This window comes from Muntiacus reevesi, chromosome 1 (genome assembly GCF_963930625.1).
Source record: "Muntiacus reevesi chromosome 1, mMunRee1.1, whole genome shotgun sequence".
In the NCBI taxonomy this organism is placed as follows: Eukaryota; Metazoa; Chordata; class Mammalia; order Artiodactyla; family Cervidae; genus Muntiacus; species Muntiacus reevesi.
Window position 1 is genome coordinate 56,481,129 of NC_089249.1, and position 20,013 is coordinate 56,501,141.

General features: G+C 41.9%; 1 protein-coding gene across 1 annotated transcript in view; it reads left to right on the forward strand.

The window, feature by feature from the left end:
• Positions 1-1,788: 1,788 nt before the first annotated feature.
• The window catches only part of WBP2NL (WBP2 N-terminal like), a 35,943-nt gene continuing 17,718 nt past the window's right edge, over positions 1,789-20,013 (forward strand). The window contains exons 1-6 of the mRNA XM_065937566.1: positions 1,789-1,850; positions 9,672-9,780; positions 10,352-10,493; positions 10,643-10,735; positions 13,643-13,753; positions 17,741-18,004. Of these exons, the coding sequence (XP_065793638.1) occupies positions 1,789-1,850; positions 9,672-9,780; positions 10,352-10,493; positions 10,643-10,735; positions 13,643-13,753; positions 17,741-18,004 (781 nt within the window). The remainder of the gene's footprint in view (positions 1,851-9,671; positions 9,781-10,351; positions 10,494-10,642; positions 10,736-13,642; positions 13,754-17,740; positions 18,005-20,013) is intronic.

Here is a 20,013-nt window from a genome sequence, read left to right on the forward strand (position 1 = left end):
AGGGATGTGGTATAAAGGCATAAAACCAAAGCTGTGAGAGGAGTGGATCCATCTTGCTAGAAACCTGCCTATTTTGCACTGAAGACTTTTTATGAGTTAAGAATTTAAACTAGCTTTTCTCTTGTCTTTTTTTGAACTTAAATCAGTCCTTCTTCTCTATGAGGTTTACACTCGCTTCTATAGCCAGCAAATAACACAACTCTAACTGCACATTATTTCTCTGAATTTGAATGTGACAACCATATGCAATTGTGTTTGGGTCCTCAACATTCTGTACGATGATCTTAAGGCATAAATGAATGGTGGGGGTCAAGACTAGAGGAAGCGAGGTCAGTAGGCTCTTGGTAGTCATTCAAGTTAAATGATGAAGGCTGGAATTGGAGCCTCAAGGAGATGGAGAAAAGTGAGAAGATTTGAGAGACAGTTTGGCAAACATAAAATATTACAGCTGAAAGAAACCTAAGAGTTCTTCTAGTTCTTTCTTCAAACAGATAAGGAAACAAGCCTAGGAAGCATGATCATCTTGCCCAAGGTTATATACTTAGTTAACAGTGCAGGACAGGACCTAGAGAGCAATGCACAATGTTTGTTCCACTGCTTCACACCATTCCTATGGTAGCCATACTTAAAAATATATGTATACACATATACATTTCTGAAATCAGGATACATCTTACAACAGATGTCAGTTGATTTAGCAGCTTTTCCCCTTAGAGTTACACTTTAAAATGGTGCATATTATAACTGTTGTTTAGTTGCTAAGTTGTATCTGACTCTTCACAACTCCATGGACTGTAGTCCACCAGGCTCCTTGGTCCAGGGGATTTCCCAGGCAAGAACACTCAAGTGGGTTGCCGTTTCCTTCTCTAGGGGATCTTCCTGACCGAGGGATCAAACCAGTATCTCCTGCTTGGCAGGCAGTCTTTACCTCTGAGCCACCTGGGAAGCCCCTATTTTATAACTGACAACATCTTAAATTTGATGAAATATATGATAGGTAATCCAGATGTTAACATCTTTTTGTTGGAAGACCTCTGGTGCTATTGGTGAAGTTCAAGGAAATAAGCAAACACACATTTTAGTCTTACAAGCAACTCTGACAAAATGTATCACTTGATCCTCACAATCACCCTTTGGAGGAGGCAGGGCAGGTATGATGGGAGACACAGAGACAAGGGCTCTCTTCATCTTGGAGCTGGAACGGACTCACTCAGGGTCGAAATCCCCCCTTGGATTTCCTCACTCAGCTCTTGCACCATTTCCTGGACGCTGCCTCACAAAAAATCGGCTCTGATTTCAGTCTTTCCCTGGGGGAAGAGAGTTCTGCTGGTCTCAGGAGACGTGAGAAATCATTTCGAACTCTTTCTCCAAAGAGCAACAGTTTTCTGACCTAGGTCAGGAAGGGCGTAGGAAAATCCGGCTTTTAATTTTGGTTCCTGACAGGACCAATTCAAGTCCATACTCGCGGGCAGCGGGGCTGCTAGGCAGGGGTGACAGAATAGCGGCCAAGACTGCGGTTGGCTGTGGCGATCACCGCCTCATCCCTTACTCCTCAGCGCTCTGGGGGCGTAGCCAACCCCCTGGACCGGCCCACTTCCCCCTCAGGGCTGTCTCAACCTTGACTCTGCGGGGTCCTCTGACAGAGGTCCCTCACGTGACCAGCCGCCTTGTTCACTCACTCCGGTCCTTGCGCCATAATCTCCGCCTCCCCTTCAGAACCCCACCCAACCGCTTGGCGCAGGCCCCGCCCTTCCCATCTGCGGGGCGGCAGGAGGGGGCCTGGGCAGGATGGCAGTGAACCAGAGCCACACCGAGAGCCGTCGTGGGGCCCTCATCCCCTCTGGCGAAAGGTGCCTGAAAGGGAGCCATTGCAGCTGTCAGAGGGAGGAGAGGCCAGGAGAATTGGCGGCGCGCAAGCTCTCAGCCAATCAGAGACTTTCCCGCCTTTTTTGCGCCCACGGCAAGCGTAGCTCTTCCCCGACCGTTAGGGCCAGTGCTGCCTCGCGGGTGTTCTAGATGTGAACGTGGTGGAGGCGGGAATAGGGGTGTCGCACGTGTGAAGGGCACGTGCGCAGCGAGTGAGCCGTGTGCTGCCTCAGAAAAAAGTTGGAAGTGCAGTGGCAGGAAAGGGAAGTCACGCCGACCCTCGGGGTGGCATGCGGTGCCGTTAGGAGTGCGCTACCTTTGTAGAGTGACGGCAACAAGATCCCAGGCTTCTGGGAGGTAGAAGAGGCACTAGGGTGGATCTTTCTAGAAAGATCCTGAGCTGTCCGGGGCCTCTCTTCACCCTCAGAACTTCAAAAGGCCCTCTCTCTTCTTCGCCCCCAACCAAGGAGATGACTGGTCTTGCTTTTTGAAAAGATGGGGACCAAAAGAAGACACGTCTGGGAAGAGTGATGTTCTCTCATCTCCCATGACGGCCCTGGGGTTTGCACCCCTGGCTTTGTGTGGTGCCAGCAGTGCCTGCCGCTCACCCGTTTCCTCCAGCCTGTCAGGTTCAGCCCAGGGTTGCCCATTTTTACTTCCCTACCCAGTACCTCGGCCCCTGCCTCACTCCCCTCCTCGGTCCCCTGCCCAGGCTGTTAGAGTCCTGTTCGAACTCCCCAACAGTTCTTGAACATGCTCCCCTCTGTGATCAGATTTGCCGTCCTTTTCCTTTGCTCTCGCCTAGCTGTGAGATTCTGAAGCCCAACACATTGCTCAGGTGAGGCAAACCACACCCAGATTGCTTTGAATGCATCTGTCAGGAAGATCCTTGAAGACAGTACATCATGCTGATGTCCAGATCTGTTTTTTTCTGTTTCCTTGCCGAGAATATTTTCTTGACAGATTTATACGCTCTGTCAAGGCTGTACGTCCTCCCTTGACCACGAAGGACCGCTGCTAGGACCGTTCTCCTAGTAGTGAGATGGTTGCCCACCAAGCTGACTCCCTGCATGCTGGCCTAGAGAACTATGACCTGTATGCCTGTGGCTCTGTACCTAGAAGCCACTTCTAATCTGGTGTTTGGGTGTTTTCTCAGCTGGGCTATGGGTTTGTCTCTCTGCTTTTCTGTTTCTGTGCTGGAGGCAAGGAATGAAGCGTGGTCTTAAAATTATACCAAATATTGATTTTATGTCAGTTATCTTTGTGAAGTCCTTTCTGTGCTCTCCAATGGTTGACCTTATTGGGGCACTGTTCTAAGGGCTTTATGGTTATAACTGCTGTATCTGCAATGAGGATCAGTACTATTTTCCTCATTTCATAGGTGGAAAAACTAAAACAAAAAGTAATTTGCTTAAAATCATATGATCAGGCATGTGGGAGAGCTCTGAATTTTGGTAGTGTGTATTCATGTCTCTAGGCTGGCTACCCCTCGAAAAGGATGAGGACTATGTCTTTTTTTTCTCCTCTGCAAACAAGGCTCTGTCAGTGCTCTAGCTTTTTGGGTAGAAATTAATTTACAGAAATAGCTTGAGAGGGAGAAGATTGGTTATATTTTAACTTCTTCTGAGTATTCACAATACACAGTTAAGAAATTCATAACAGCTTGGCTATGTTGTGTGGAGATATTTTTTCTGATCCCAGCTGAAAAGTCATAAATGTATGAGCCAGACTGTATTGGTAAAAAGGAAGATACTGAGTTTTTTTTTTTTTAATCCATATTCTAAAATGTGCAAGTAATACCATGTAGAAAAATTGGGAAACATTTAATTACCCCAAATTCTTACATTCAGTGCTTTTTATATTTTGATATGTATCATTTTGCATGTCCCCCTGTGGAAATACACACGCCTTCCCTTATCAGACTGCTTTGTAATTTGTTTTTCTCATTTACGAATGTATTGAGAATGCTTTGCAGTATTAGCATCTATTAATGCATCATTGTTTTCAATATCTGGTACTCCAATATGCAGACATTTTTGCTCAAGCCATATCTGGGATAAGTCTGGTTTTAATTTGTCATTGCTATAAACATTGCCACAGTGAATTTCTTAAAGATTTATTTTTGGTCACCTGTCAAAATATTTCTTTCATATATATTCCTGAAAGTGAAATTGTGGGGTCAGAAGACATAGACTTTTTAAAAAGTATTTATTTGTTATTTATTTAAATATTTATTTTTATTTATTTGGCGGTGTCAAGTCTTGACTTCGGCACACAAACCTTTGTTGTGGGCTGTGGGACCTTTGGTTGTGGTGTGCAGGATCTAGTTCCTGGACCAGGAATTGAACCCGGGCCTCCTGCACTGGGAGCTTGCAGGGAAGTGCTGGACCACCAGGGAAGTCCCCAGAGGACATAGACTTTAAAAATTTTTTTAAATATATTTATAATATAAAAATCCTTGTAAAAATATTTTAAAATATTACACATATTTTATATTTAACATATTTATAAGTGGAAATATATTTATTGAAAAATCCCCCTACAGTTTCAGTTTCAGTTCAGTCACTCAGTCATGTCTGACTTTGTGACCCATGAACCGCAGCACGCCAGGCCTCCCTGTCCATCACCAACTCCTGGAGTTCACCCAAACCCATGTCCATTGAGTCGGTGATGCCATTTAACCATCTCATCCTCTGTCTTCCCCTTCTCCTCCTGCCCTCAATCTTTCCCAGCATCAGGGTCTTTTCAAATGAGTCAGCTCTTCACATCAGGTAGCCAAACTATTGGAGCTTTAGCTTCAGCATCAGTCCTTCCAATGAATATTCGGGACTGATTTCCTTTAGGATGGACTGGTTGGATCTCCTTGCAGTCCAAGGGACTCTCAAGGGTTTTCTCCAACACCACAGTTCAAAAGCATCAATTCTTCGGCACTCAGCTTTCTTTATGATCCAAGTCTCACATCCATACATGACTACTGGAAAAACCATAACTTTGACCAGAGGATCTTTGTTGGCAAAGTAATGTCTCTGCTTTTTAATATGCTGTCTAGGTTGGTCATAGCTTTTCTTCCAAGTAGCAAGCATCTTTTAATTTCATGGCTGCAGTCACCATCTGTTTCCATTGTTTCCCCATCTATTTGCCATGAAGTGACGGGACTAGATACCATGATCTTCATTTTTTGAATGTTGAGCTTCAAGCCATCTTTTCCACTTTCCTCTTTGACTTTCATCAAGAGGCTGTTCAGTTCCTCTTCACTTTCTGCCATAAGGGTGGTGTCAGCTGTATATCTGAGGTTATCAATATTTCTTCCAGCAGTCTTGATTCCAGCTTGTGCTTCATCCAGCCCGGCATTTCCCATGATGTATTCTCCATATAAGTTAAATAAGTGGGGTGACAACATACAGCCTTCATGTACTCCTTTCCTGATTTGGAACCAATCCATTATTCCATGTCCGGTTCTAACTGTTACTTCTTGACCTGCATACAGATTTCTCAAGAGGCAGGTCAGGTGGTTTGGTATTCCCATCTCTTTCAGAATTTTCCAGTTTGTTGTGATCCACACAATCAAAGGCTTTGGGGTAGTCAATAAAGCAGATGTTTTTCTGGAACACTCTTGCTTTTTCAATGATCCAGCAGATGTTGGCAATTTGATCTTTGGTTCCTCTGCCTTTTCTAAACTCAGCCTGAACATCTGGAAGCTCTTGGTTCAGGTACTGTTGAAGCCTGGCTTGGAGAATTTTGAGCATTACTTTGCTAGCATGTGAGATGAGTGCAATTGTGCGGTATTTTGAGCATTCTTAAGCATTGCCTTTCTTTGGGATTGGAATGAAAACTGACTTTTCCAGTCCTGTAGCCACTGCTGAGTTTTCCAAATTTGCTGGCATATTGAGTGCAGCACTTTCACACCATCATCTTTTAGGATTTGAAATAGCTGAGCTGGAATTCCATCAACTCCACTAGTTTTGTTCATAGTGATGCTTTGTACGGCCCATTGGACTTTGCACTCCAGGATGTTTGGCTCTATGTGACTGATCACACCATCGTGGTTATCTGGGTCATTCAGATCTTTTTTGTATAGTTCTCATGCATATTCTTGCCACCTCCTCTTAATATCTTCTGCTTCTGTTAAACCCATACCATTTCTGTCCTTTATTGTGCCCATCTTTGCATGAAATGTTCCCTTGGTATCTCTAATTTTCTTTTTTATTTTATTTTATTTTATTTTATTTTATTAGTTGGAGGCCAGTTACTTCACAACATTTCAGTGGTTTTGTCATACATTAACACGAATCAGCCATAGAGTTACACGTATTCCCCATCCCGATCACCCCTCCCACCATCTCTAATTTTCTTTAGGAAATCTCTAGTCTTTCCCAGTCTATTGTTTTCATCTATTTCTTTGCATTAATCACTTAGGAAAGTGTTCTTATTTCTCCTTGCTATTCTTTGGAACTCTCCATTCAGATGGGTGTATCTTTCTTTTTCTCCTTTACCTTTTGCTTCTCTTCTTTTCTCAGCTATTTGTAAGGCCTTCTCAGACAACCATTTTGCCTTTTTGCATTTCTTCTTCTTGGGGATAGTTTTGGTCACTGCCTCCTATACAATGTTACAAACTTCCATCTAGTTCTTCAGGCACTCTATCAGATCTAGTCCCTTGAATCTATTTGTCACTTCCATCGTATAATTGTAAGTGATTGGATTTAGGTCATACCTGAGTGGTCTAGTGGTTTTCCCTACTTTCTTCAATTTACTCATCTTACATAACTCTAAATTTGTATCCTTGCCTAACATTTCCCCATTTTCCTCATCCCCTCAACCCCCAATAACTACTGTTATACTCTTTGCTTCTATGAATTTGATTTTGTTTTAGATTCCACATGTAGGTGAAATCATATAACTGTCTTTGTCTCTGCTATTGCATTTAGCATAATGTCCTCAAGATTCACCCATGTTGTGGCATGTGACAAGATTCCTTCATTTTTAAGACTGAATAATATTCCATTGTATGTATATACCACATTTTGTTTCTCCATTCACTGATAGACTTTTAGATTGCTTCCTCCTCTTGGCTATTCATATTAATTATGAATAGTGCTGTTATGAATATGAGTGCACAAATATCTTTTTGAGACCTTGCTTTCAATTCTTTTTGATATATACCCAGAAGTGGGATTGCTGGATCATGGAGTAATGCTATTTTTGATTTTTGAGGCAACTCCATACTGTTCCATAATGCCTGCACCTCTTTACAATCCCACCAAGAGTGCACAGAATTTCCAACCTGTCAATATTCTAGGCCACAAACACCTAGAATATCTTTTGCAATAGTAGTCATCCTAATAGGTGTGAGGTTATATCTCATTTGTGGTTTTGATTTGCATTTCTCTGATGATTAATAATGTTGAGCATCTTCTCATATTTTTTCTATTTATATATCATTTTTGGTAAAATGTCTATTTAAGTCCTCTGTCCATTAAAAAAATTTTTTTTTCTTTTAAACTTTTTATTTTGTATTGAGGGATAGTCGATTAACAATGTGATAGTTTCAAGTGAATAGCAAAAAGACTCAGTCATGCATATACATGTATCCATTCTCCCCCAAACTCCCCTCCCATCCAGGCTACCACATGACACTGAGCAGAGTTCCATGTGTTATACATGGTCCTTGTTGGTTATCCCTTTGTTCATTTTTAAATCAGATTTGTTGTTGTTGAGTTGTAGGAGTCCTTTATATATCTTAGATGGGCTCTGGGTGTGTGTGTGTGTGTGTGTGTGTGTGTGTGTGTGCCAGTCTTCGTCACTCAGTCAGGCAGTGTAAAACTGTCTTAATTTTCACTTCTTGATTGGGCAAAGCCTCATTGTCAGCCAGAGGTAACAGTTCTAGAGCCTTCTCAGGTTTCTTCTGAGCATGACCCCAGCCCTGATATGAGAAAGCACCCAGTCTGTGATACTTTCTAGATTCCCATGAACATATCAGAGGTTTTCAAAGCCTTTATTCCTCAAAGCATCTCATTCCCCAGTCTTTTCTTCCTGTCTTTTAAGTATATGTCTTTCCCCCCAAAGTCATCTTTTGCCCCACTTAACAGTTCTCACGCATTTTGAAATGTTGTTTAACAAATGTGCCCTGGGTACATAAATGTGCCTTAATCCTGAGGGAATTCTGAGCTAGTCCTCCAGGAAACCCCTGGACAGGTCAAAACAGAAAACCACAGTAAGGTTTGTTCTCCTCCCCTCACCCCAGTACTTTGTACTTATACTGAGAATGTGGGTTGTTGTTTTCAGAGCTGTGCCATGCTAGGGAGTGGAGGAGTACCGGGGTAAGTTGAAGTGAACAAAGCTCTTATTGACGCTCTTATTTTTTTTCTTGATTAAACATTCTGCTATAAGCTTTTGATTAGATTCTAGAGTTCTAGACTGACTTCTAGAGTTCCCTATTCCACTATTGTTGCTAACATCCATTTCTTCATAGTCTCTCTTTTTTTTTTGGCTTGGTGACTTTATTTTTTTTTCCATTTATTTTTATTAGTTGGAGGCTAATTACTTTACAATATTGTAGTGGTTTTTGCCATACATTGACATGAATCAGCCGTGGATTTACATGTGTTCCCCATCCTGAACCCCCCTCCCACCTACCTCCCCATCCCATCCCTCTGGGTCATCCCAGTGCACCAGCCCCGAGCACTTGTCTCATCCATCCAACCTGGACTGGCGATCTGTTTCACACTTGATAATATACATGTTTCGATGCTGTTCTCTTTTCATCGTCTCTTAAGCGCTTTTTAGCCATGTACTATCACCCTAGTTCTAGTTCTTATTACCTCATATCAGGACTATGTCAGTTCTTAAATGGATCCCTCTGACATATCACCATTTCCTTGGTCACGTGACCTACCCGCTGAGACAGCTGCAGGTCACAGTTCTGCCTTGCCTGTTGAATGGTGTCTCTATCTCTATTCCCAACGCGGGTCCAGCTTTATCTCACTATTCCTCCTAATCCCACTTCCATGATGTTTTGATAAATTCACACAGGTAGGCTGCTCCCAAGTATACAGTGTTCTTTCCACTGATGCTGCTCCTGCACCTCCACTAATGCTGTTTGCACCCATCAGGACTGTCCCCTACCCTCACTTCTGCCCGCTGAAACACTATTCATCTCTTAAGAATCAGCTTACATTTCAACTGTTCTATAAAATCATTCCTAATTACTTCTACCAAGAGCTGATCTCTACCTGCCATGATATTTTTTCTGCTTATGTGATGCATATCATGTTTTTCTTGCATTATTACCTATATTCATGTTTTCGTTCATTCTTTCAATAAATATTAACAGTATATATATAACTAAGAACAGGTTAAAAAATCCAATAGGATTCTGTAAGAGTAGGATGAGTCCAGGTTTTTCAGGTTAGGAGTGAAGGGAGAACATGGCAGACATGTCAGAGGATTCTGTAGCACACTTCATATGTCTCACCTTCTTTACCAGAGTCCAGTTTCATTAACACAGTGCTTTATATAAAATGCACAAGAAATATAAGAATTAGTGGACTTTAAGAACAGAATTAGTTTTGCTAAGAAAGCAAAAAAAAAAGAACCCAGTGATAAAGAGGAAGACAAGCAAGTGTGAGTTGTCAGAGAATAAGAGCATTTCAGTTCCTTTCTATTTTAATAAAATAGTAGCAGTAGCACCAGTAGCAGCAAATGACGTTTATTAAAATCTCCCTTCAGGCTAAAAACTGCGCCGAGAGCTTTGGTTGTATCTTTTTTATATAACAAACCGTGTGCTGTCTGCCCTTTCTCTTCTGCAGTGTCTTGAAGCAGTGTGAGGATGTGGACCTCTCCTTCCTACAGAAACCAGTGGAATCCTATCTCTTTAATGGTACAAAGAAAGGAACGTTGTTTCTCACTTCATACCGGGTAATTTCTCTCTTTTTAATCTAATTTATTTTTCTTTTTTTTTTCTGCTGTGCTGGGTCTTCATGGCTATGCGCGGGCTTTTTCTAGTTGTCGTGAGTGGGGGTTACTCTGTAGTTGCAGTGCTTGGGCTTCTCATTGCAGTGGCTTCTCTTGTTCAGGAGCACAGGCTCTAGGGCACTCGGGCTCAGGAGTTGTGGCACACAGGCTTAGTTGCCCTGTGGCATGTGGATTCTTCTTGGACTAGGAATCGAACCCATGTACCCTGCATTGGCAGGCAGATTCCTAACCATTGAACCACCAGGAAAGTCCCACACCAGGTAATTTCTGCTTCTCCTTTGATCTAATTAACTCTCCGTTTGTTTCCCTTAAAATGGAGAGAGGTATTGACTTTCAAAATGTTTTGAAACATTTCCACTCGGAGATTTTCCCTGTTGAAGAGTGATAGAAGAAAATCGGTGATGTTTCTCAGTTAGGCCAGGAGCCAAAGCAGCCTTGACTTTAGAATTGCTCTTCTATGTCTCAACCCATGGTTGAATTGCATTCCTTTCCCAAAGTTTCTTTCCCTTCTTAGGTGGTCTTCGTGACGTCACACTTAGTCAATGACCCCATGCTCTCCTTTATGATGCCGTTTGGCCTGATGGGTGACTGCACCATTGAACAACCAATTTTTGCCCCCAACTACATTAAAGGAACCATTCAGGCAGCTCCGGGTGGTAAGTGTCCCCCTCAGAAGTGTATTTTTTCTCCAAAGCGTAGAGAAAGTTGAAGACTCAGACTTCACTGGGTGGTGTCTCTCTCTGTGTTTCTGGCAGCGTGTCTGTGACCGTGGGCCAGCCTCTCAGTGTGCTGTTTCTGCCCCCAGGTGGCTGGGAAGGACAAGCTGTTTTTAAGTTATCCTTCAGGAAAGGAGGCGCCATCGAATTTGCCCAACTGATGGTAAAAGCTGCCTCTGCTGGTGAGCGATGCTGAGAAAGATATCGAGTGCTTTGGGGTTTGGGGACCTGTATAACTGGAGTAGGACTGTTAACTGGCGAAGACTTCTGGCCTCTGTGGTCAGGACGTTGGTATTTGCCCATGTTGTTGTTGTTTAGTCGCTAAGCTGTGTTCAACTTTTTTCAGCCTCATGTACTGTGTAGACTGCCAGCCTCCTCTGTCCATGGGATTTCCCAGGCAGGAATACTGCAGCAGGTTGCCATTTCCTTCTCCAGATTTCACCCGTATTCAGTGGGTATTTCCTGAGACTACTAACTATGTACCAAGTACCCTACTACATGCTAGGAACATAAGATTTGGTCCTTCCTTAACCTGAAGGAGTTCACAATCTAGTGGGAATTTACAGTCAGACACCCGAATGATTATACCTGATAGTCTCTTGTCCATTTAAGTGGCTGTATCATTGAGTACTCTTGTTTTTGGTAGAGTTACCTTGGCTCTTCTTCCTCTGGCATGCCTTCTTGTCTTCTCTCTGTCTATACCTTTGTTTTTCTTGGGTTTAATTCTCATTTTTCATGGGACTAAAGCATGGGAAGAGATACTGTTAAGTCCTGCAGCACTGATCTAACAGATGTACCAGAGGACTCTTTCAAACTTAGAATACAAGTAATCTTTTAATTCAATGTAGCTTCACTTTATATCCCTCACTCTCAGTTTTTATATTCTAATCCAACTGGATTTCTTTGCACCTTGCTCTCCCATCTCTGAGCCTTCAGGCTATTTGCTCTGTCTGGAATGCTCTTCCTCTTTCTCCCTTGCTTTCCACCACCAACTCCAATCTAGTTAAGATGCATATGGTCTAGTGGAAATAGACATATGCAAGAATAATACATTATCCTATCTTATGGTGGGGCTTCCCTGGTGGCTCAGAGGTAAAGAATCCGCTTGCAATGCAGTTTACAGAAGTGATAGGAAGGAAATACAGAAGGAAATACAGAAGTGGATTTGATCCCTGGGCTGGGACGATCCCCTGGAGAAGGAAGTGGCAACCCACTCCAGTATTCTTGCCTTGAAAACTCCATGGACAGAGGAACCTGACGGGCTATAGTCCATGGGGTCACAAAGAGTCAGACACAACTAAGCACATCCCACCCAGTTAAGATAATGCTAGCTATTGAAACAGATAAACCCCAAATTATCAGTGACTTAAGATAATGGTGGAGAAGGAAATTACAACCCATTAGTTGGAAATGACAACTCCAGTAGTCTTGCCTGGGAAATCCTATGGACATAGGAGCCTGGCTGGCTGCAGTCCATGGAGTCGCAAAAAATCAGACACAACTAAGTGACTAAACAAACAACAATAAGGTAATGGATATTACTGCTTATATAAAGGCCAGTTGGGAACTTCTCTGACAGTTCAGTGGTTAAAATTTCCCCTTTCATCACAGACAGTGTGAGTTCTATCCCTAGTCAGGAGCTCAGACCCCACATGCCTCGGGGCCAAAAAACCAAAGCATAAAACAGAAGCAGTATTGCAACAAATTCAATAAAAACTTTAAAAATGGCTCACATCAAAATAAATCTGAAAAAAGAGACCAATCAGCAGGGGCTAAAGGGATCTCTGTTCCACACAGCCCTTCAGGGACCCAGGGTAGTAGAGTCTCATCAGTAACACATGGCTTCCACAGCCTCTTTGGGTGGCCAGCAGAGTGAGGAAGAGAGTAAAGATCTCACTTTGGAAGTTTTCATGGGCCAGGCGTGGAAGCTGTGTGCATTGCTTCTGATCATATGCCATAGGGCAGAAATTAATGTGGCAGGCTGACAATGGCTCTGAAAATATAAGCCTCAGAATCTTTGAATGTTGCTTTGTAAAAAAAGAAAAAAAAAGGCTTTTCAGATATAATTAAGGATCTTGAGATGAGAGAATTACTCTAGATTACTCAAATACCATCAAATATTAAATACCATTAAAGTGTCCTTGTAAACGAGATGCAGAGGAGACCAACAGTAGCTTTCTTTGGTAATGCCATTGTTGTTGTTCAGTCGGTAAGTCATATCCAACTCTTTATGACCCCATAGACTGCAGCATGCCAGGCTTCCCTGACCTTCACCATCTCCCAGAGTTTGCTCAAACTCATGTCCACTGAGTCAATGATGCCATCCAACCATCTCATCCTCTGTCGCTTCCTTGTCCTCCTGCCCTCAATATTTTCCAGCATCAGGGTCTTTTCCCATGAGTCGTCTCTTCACATCAGGTGGCCAAAGTATTGGAGTGTCAGCTTCAGTATCAGTCCTTCCAATGCATAGTCAGGGTTGATTTCCTTTAGGATTGACAGGTTTGATCTCCTTGCTGTCCAAAGGACTCTCAAGAGTCTTCTCCAGCATCACAGTTCAAAAGCATCAATTCTTCGGTGCTCAGCCTTCTTTATGGCCCAACTCTCACATCCATACATGACGACTGGAAAAACCATAGCTTTGACTATATGGACCTTTGTTGGCAAAGTGATGTCTCTGCTTTTTAAAACACTGTTTAGGTTTGTCATAGGTTTCCTTCCAAGGAGCAAGAGTCTTAATTTCATGGCTGCAGTCACCACCTGCAGGGTACTATCATTATGTTGGCTTTTAATGGAGTTATCCTGACAACTTGATAGAATCTTCACTTGAAATTTTTTTCTGAATCCCTATTATGGTGGGTATTATGCTAGGCCTTCAATAAGCACAGGAAAATATACACAATCACTCTCTTCAGGAAGCATACAGTTGAGGACAAGGACAGAGTATATTTTAAATCTTGTATCCTGGGAACATTGCTGGACACTCATGTAACATGTTGGTTAATACTCTGTTAATTATTTGGTTGATAGTTGCTGTATATCTGTCTTAAAAGAATTAAAGAGCCCTTATTTCGCCAAATTTGTCTTCTCAGCTGCCAGAGGAATTCCACTTGGAAGTGTAAATTACTGGTTCGACACTTCAGGACTGTACATAATTACTGTCCCAGGGGCTGTAGTGTGCTCCCCACAGACATCTTGTCCAGGTAAGTATGGCAGGGAGGTTCTTCCTGGGAGGTAAAAGGGTGTGCCCAAGGCTCGCAGATCTAATCACTGATAGCTTGCCTTCAACTCTGCTGCAAGAGAAGCAGCAGAGTTTTGGGGGTTGGAAAATAGTTGAGTCCATTATTTCATTTCCAGATGCAAACCCAGTGGCAAGTCAGTAAGTGACTGGCTTTCCATTTCAGGCTTTTTTGTTGTTGTTCAGTCACTCAGTTGTGTCCTACTCTTTGCAATTCCATGGACTACAGCATGCCAGGCTTCCCTGTCCTTCACCATCTCCCAGAGTTTGCTCAAGCTCGTGTCCATCGAGTCAGTGATGCCATCCAACCATCTCATCCTCTGTCGTCCCCTTCTCCTCCTGCCTTCAATTTTCCCAGCATCAGAGTATTTTCTAATGAGTTGGCTCTTTGCATCAGGTGGCCAAAGTATTGGAGTTTCAGCTTCAGCAGCAGTCCTTCCAATGAATATTCAGGATTGATATCCTTTAGAATTGACTGGTTTGATATCCTTGCAGTCCTAGGGACTCTCAAAAGTCTTCTCCAACACCATAGTTCAAAAGCATCAATTTCAGGCTTACTTAGATGTACAAATATGGAGGATTTTGGGCAACTCTCATCAGTAGGAAGTCACTTCTGCTGACAACCTGAGCAGAAACGTGTGCTCTTGCATACCTCCCCCTTCCTGTCTCACACAAGCACAGCCATCATGCTTGTGCCACGCCTTTCATCCTCACTGAGAACTCCCATCCTGGGCTTTGTGATCTGTACCCTTTCCTGTAGCAGCTGTGTCTGTCCACAGATGCTGAGCCATATTCCCCAGAGATGTAGATCAGTATTCTCAAATGTGGTTCACAGTCTGTGGGTGGACCATGAAAAGTCTCCTGACAGGCTGCCAACAGACCCCCAGATGCAAGCCATTTCTTGGGTTTTCCTTAGAGCATGACATGCATGTTCATCAGCATTTAGTTTGTATACAACTCATGGGTAGTTATTTCTAGCCTTTATAGTTACCTTAGTTTTTAAGTGTTAATCAACTGACATTCAAAATTTTGAAGTAAGTATTGCTAAGGTTTTATAAAAATGTTTTTAAGTTGAAATTTGTATAAGATACAATTAACCATTTTAAAACCTACAATTCAATGGTATTTAGTGTATCACAATACTGTGCAGCCATCAGCTCTCTCCAGTTTCAAAACTTTTCCAGGACTTCCCTGGCAGTCCAGTGGTTGACTCTGTCCTTTCACATAGGGGGTTCAGGTTTGATCCCTAGTCGGGGAACTAACATCCTGCATGCTGTGTTGCACAGTCAAAAAGCAAACAAACAAACAAAATGGAAAACTTTTCCATTACTCCATAAGAATACCCCATACCCACGAAGTAATCATTCCTTGTCCTCTCTCCTTTGTCTCTTGGTTTCCTCTAATCTGCTTTTTGTCTTTTTGGACTTGCCTGTTCTGTGTATATCACATAAAAGAAGCCAAGCAACATGTGACTTTGTGTTTGGCTTATCTCACTTAACATGATGTTTTCAAGGCTCCTCCAAGATGTAACATGTATCAGTACTTCACTTTTTGTGTCTGACCAGTGCTCCATTGTATATATCATAGTTTGTTTATTCATTCGTGCATTGATGCACATTTGGCTGGTTTCCACCTTTCGATTATTATGAATAATAGCTGTTATAATCATTTGTATATAGGTTTCTCTGTAGACATAAGTTTTCATTTCTCTTGAGTACATACTTAGGTTGGGAATTATTGGGTGATATGGTAATTCAATGTTTAACTTTTTTGAGAAACCACCAAACTCTTTTTCCGCAGCAACTGCACTGTTATTTTACTCTCACCAGCAATGTGCAAGTTCCTATTGCTCCATATCGTTGTCAACGCTTGTTATTTTCCTTTCTTTTTGCTTGTTGTTTATAGTAAAGTCATCCTAGTGAGGTGAGGTGATATCTCATTATAATTTTAATTTGCATTTTCTTAATGACCAATGGTATTGAACATCTTTTCATGTGCTTGTTGACCATTTGTGTATCTTCTTTGAAGATGGATCTTTTCAAGTCCTCTGCCCATTTAAAAATATTTATTTATTTATTCATTTTTGGCCACACTGTGTGTTTGTTGCTGCTCTTGGGCAGCAAGCAGGGGCTACCTTTTTTTTGCATTGTGCTTTCTTGCAGGCTTGTCATTGCAGTGGTTTCTCTGGTTGCAGAGCACGGGCCCTAGAGAGTGTGGGCTTCAGTAGTTGTGGTGCACAGGCCTAGTTGCTCTGCAGCATGTGGGATCTTCCTGGACCAGAGATCGAACCCATGTCACCTGCATTGGCAGGCGGATTCTTAACCACTGGACCACCAGGGAAGCCTGAGTATGGTGTTTAATTTCCAGAAATTTGTGAATTTTCCAGTTTTACTTCTGTTGTTGGTTTATAAATTAATCCCTTTGTGATCAGAGAAGCTACTTTGTATGACATCTATCTTTTAAAATCTATCCAGACTTAATTTGTTACCTAATATATGGTCTATTCTAAAAATATCACGTGTCCTCGAGAGTACCAGGGTCCCAGGTGGCACGAGTGGTAAAGAATCTGCCGGCCGATGCAGGAGACATAAGAGATGTAGGTTCGATCCCTGGGTCGGGAAGATCCCCTGGAGAAGGGAAAACTCCATGGGCAGAGGAGCCTGGTGGGCTACAGTCCATGGGGTCACAAAGAGTTGGACACGTCTGATCAAATGAGCATTTGAGAGTAATGTGTATTCTGTTGTTGGGTAGAGTGTCCTGTGTTTGTTAGATCCAGTTGGCTTGTTGCGCTTTTTCAGATCCTCTGCTTTCTTATTTATCTTCTCTCTGGTTGTTCTATCCATCAGTGTGAGTGAGGGATACTGAAGTCTTCAACTATTATTGTGAAATTGCTTCTTCTTTCAATTCTGTCAGTTTTTGCTTCATATATGTGATGGTCTGTTATCAGCTGTGCAAATGTTTATAATTGTTCCTGTTATGTTTTGTATCTCTTTATTGCTGTTTCTATTTTGTTCATATATCACTTTTCTTGACTTTATATACATTTGTCCTTTTGTTCTTTGAGCATCTTAATGATGATTCTTTTAATTTTTTTCTAGATAGCTTAAATATTAAATATGGATTTTAGAAAAATAACTTGACAGTTATCCATTCACATTGACACAGGTAAATCATTTTGGGAATGTAGCCAAGGAAATAAATAAAACCCATGTTTATTATAATATTAATTGGAAAGTTGGAAGCAACATAACTCTCTGACAATCAGGTAGCACTTATCATAAGTAGCATCTATCCATATGATAAAATATTGTCCAGATTTTAATTTGTGAAATACATTAAGTGGTTAAGACTTGACATTTTCATTGCATGCTCAACCCCTGGTTGGGAAACTAAGATCCCACAAGCCATGCAGAGCAGCCAGGAAAAAAAGAAAAAATAATATAAAGAACATTTTCACAATCTCAAGTAAAATGAGCCATATTTTTAAAAATTGTATGATTGTCATAATCATGACTGTGTAAAAAATATTAACAGAGATCATACTTATAAATATACCAAAATAATAAGTTTTTGTCTTTGATGATGGAATTATAGATGACTTTAAAAAATTTATCTCTTCTCTATTTTCCAAATACATATTCCTCATTGAGAATTTTTTTATGATCAAAACAAACTTTACTGAGTTAATATATATCTGTGTACAACTATTAGTATGTAGAGATTTAGCTATAGGTTATTTTGATGCTAATTTGAATTCCTCCACAACAGGAAGTGTTAAAGCATCCAACTGATGATGGCTGAAGGATAAGGCTTTTGCATTGTTCTGTCTGAATTCTCTTCCTGTTTGTCTGCTTCAGTTATTTTTTTTTATCTTCCACCTCCTTCTTACTTATTCCTTATCTGCTCTAAAAAATGAGTAACTGATTTTTTTTTTCCTTCTCAGCATATCCAGTTGTGATCTATGGACCCCCTCCACCAGGATATGGAGTCCAACCAGGGGAATATGGAACTCCACCAGAAGGATATGGAGCCCAACCAGGGGGATATGGAGCCCCACCTGGGGGATATGGAGCCCCTCCTGGGGGATATGGAGCCCCTCCTGGGGGATATGGTGCCCCACCTGGGGGATATGGAGCCCCTCCTGGGGGATATGGAGCCCCTCCTGGGGGATATGGAGCCCCACCTGGGGGATATGGAGCCCCTCTTGGGGGATATGGTGCCTTACCTGGGGGATATGGAACCCCACCTGCAGGATATGGAGCCCCACCAGTTGGAAATGAAGCCCTACCACCAGCATACGAAGCTCCGTCTGCTGGAAATACAGCTGCCTCTCACAGATCTGTGGCAGTTCAGCAGGAGACTTCTCTTCCCTCTACCTCATCTTCTCAGGTCCATTTACCACCTTCTCAGAGTTAAACCTTGAAGACTCACCAAGCAAAGGGCACCCTAAAACTGAAGTCACCGTAAGAAGGAAGACTCAGGTAGGTGGTTGAAGTCCCATCCCAGGTAGTTGTCATACCCTTTGGAAGGGCAACCTTAGAGGGAAGATGAAGCTTTACTTCCACGCCTAGATTTTAGAGGCCAAGTCAGTTCTTGACTGGGCTTCCCTGGTGGCTCAGTTGGTAAAGAATCTGCCTGCAATGCAAGAGATGCAGGTTTGATCCCTGGGTTGGGAAGATCCCCTGGGAGAAGGAAATGGCAACCCACTCCAGTATGCCTGCCTGGGAAATCCCATGGACAGAGGAGCCTGGCAGGCTACAGTCCATGGGGTTGCAAAGAGTCAGACACAACTTAGTGACTAAACCACCACCACCACCACCAATTCTTGATTAGATGGGCTAAAGGAGAAGTACATTTGTACAGCTAATTCTCCAACAATTTGGTTGACATTGGCTGCATTTTTTTAATTACATTTTTTTAAAACATGCCTTGAGTCAGTTTGGCAAAACTGTTTTGCATTTTCCCCTCTCCAATTCAAGAAACATCCATTATGCTAAGCTTGCTAGGAACTAAGATATATGTTAAAAATATCAAGTTGAGGGATTTCCCTAGAAATCCAGTAGTTAAGACTTCATGCTTCCAATGCAAAGGGCATGGGTTTGATCCCTGGTTGGGAAACTCTAAGATCCCACATGCCATGTGGCATGGCCAAAAATTTTTTAAAAATCAAGTTGAACACTTATTTTTCATAGCATTCTTTATATTAGTGAAAGGATATAACAACTTAAATTTTCAGTAGTAAGAGAGAATTTCACAAATTATACAATGAAATGTTGTGCAACCATTGAAAATGGTATCTAAAGGTAGGGGAGGCCTTCTTTAAGAAGACCAAAAACAATGAAGCAATAAAGGAAAACAGTGATAAATTTGATTATATCAAAATTTTAAATTTCTGTATGACCAAAGTTAGAAGATAGGCAATAGACTAGGAGGAACTAATTGCCAACATCTATATTAAACAAAAAATTTGTAGTCAAAATATAAGAAGAACTTTACAAATCAACTCAAAAGAAAATATGGACAAAAGATGTGAATTTTCAATTAACTGAGGCAATAGCCTCAAGAAACATTTGAGGACTTCCTTGGTGGCACAGTGGATAGGAGTCCACCTTCGAATGCAGGAGACGTGGGTTCAGTCCCTGGTTTGGGAAGATTCCACATGCCACAGAGCATGAAAAGATGTTGAACTTGACTTGTGTTAGATAAATGAAACTTGAAATGAGAAACAATATTTATCTCTAAAGATTCAGAAGCATTAAAAAGATTGAGACAGTCGATGAGGTGACTTCCACCTTGGGCCTTTTCCCATGCTCCTTGTTACAAACTGCTTGTGAGTGGCATCCATCCAAGTGAGAAACTGGTATAGGCTGCCATGGAAATCACTGCACAAAGGTAGCCCCAGCTGGTAAGGGATGGTCTGGGTTTCTGGACTCTGTATTTTTCTAGTAAAGGAACCCAGCTCTTGTAGGTCTAAAACCATGGCCCATGGACCAATAACATTCAGGTATGTGGCCATAGAGTTCTTTCAGCTTAAGTTGGAATTTCTCAACCTTGTTCCAAAGTTGTACTGCAATGAGAACTATGGTAACTTAGTCTCACTGGGCAATTCCATTTCTTTTTAAAATACTTATTTATTTGACTATACTGAGTCTTAGTTTTGGCATATGGAATATAGTTCCCTGACCAGGGCTTGAACCTGGGGCCTCTGCATTGAGAGTGTGGAGT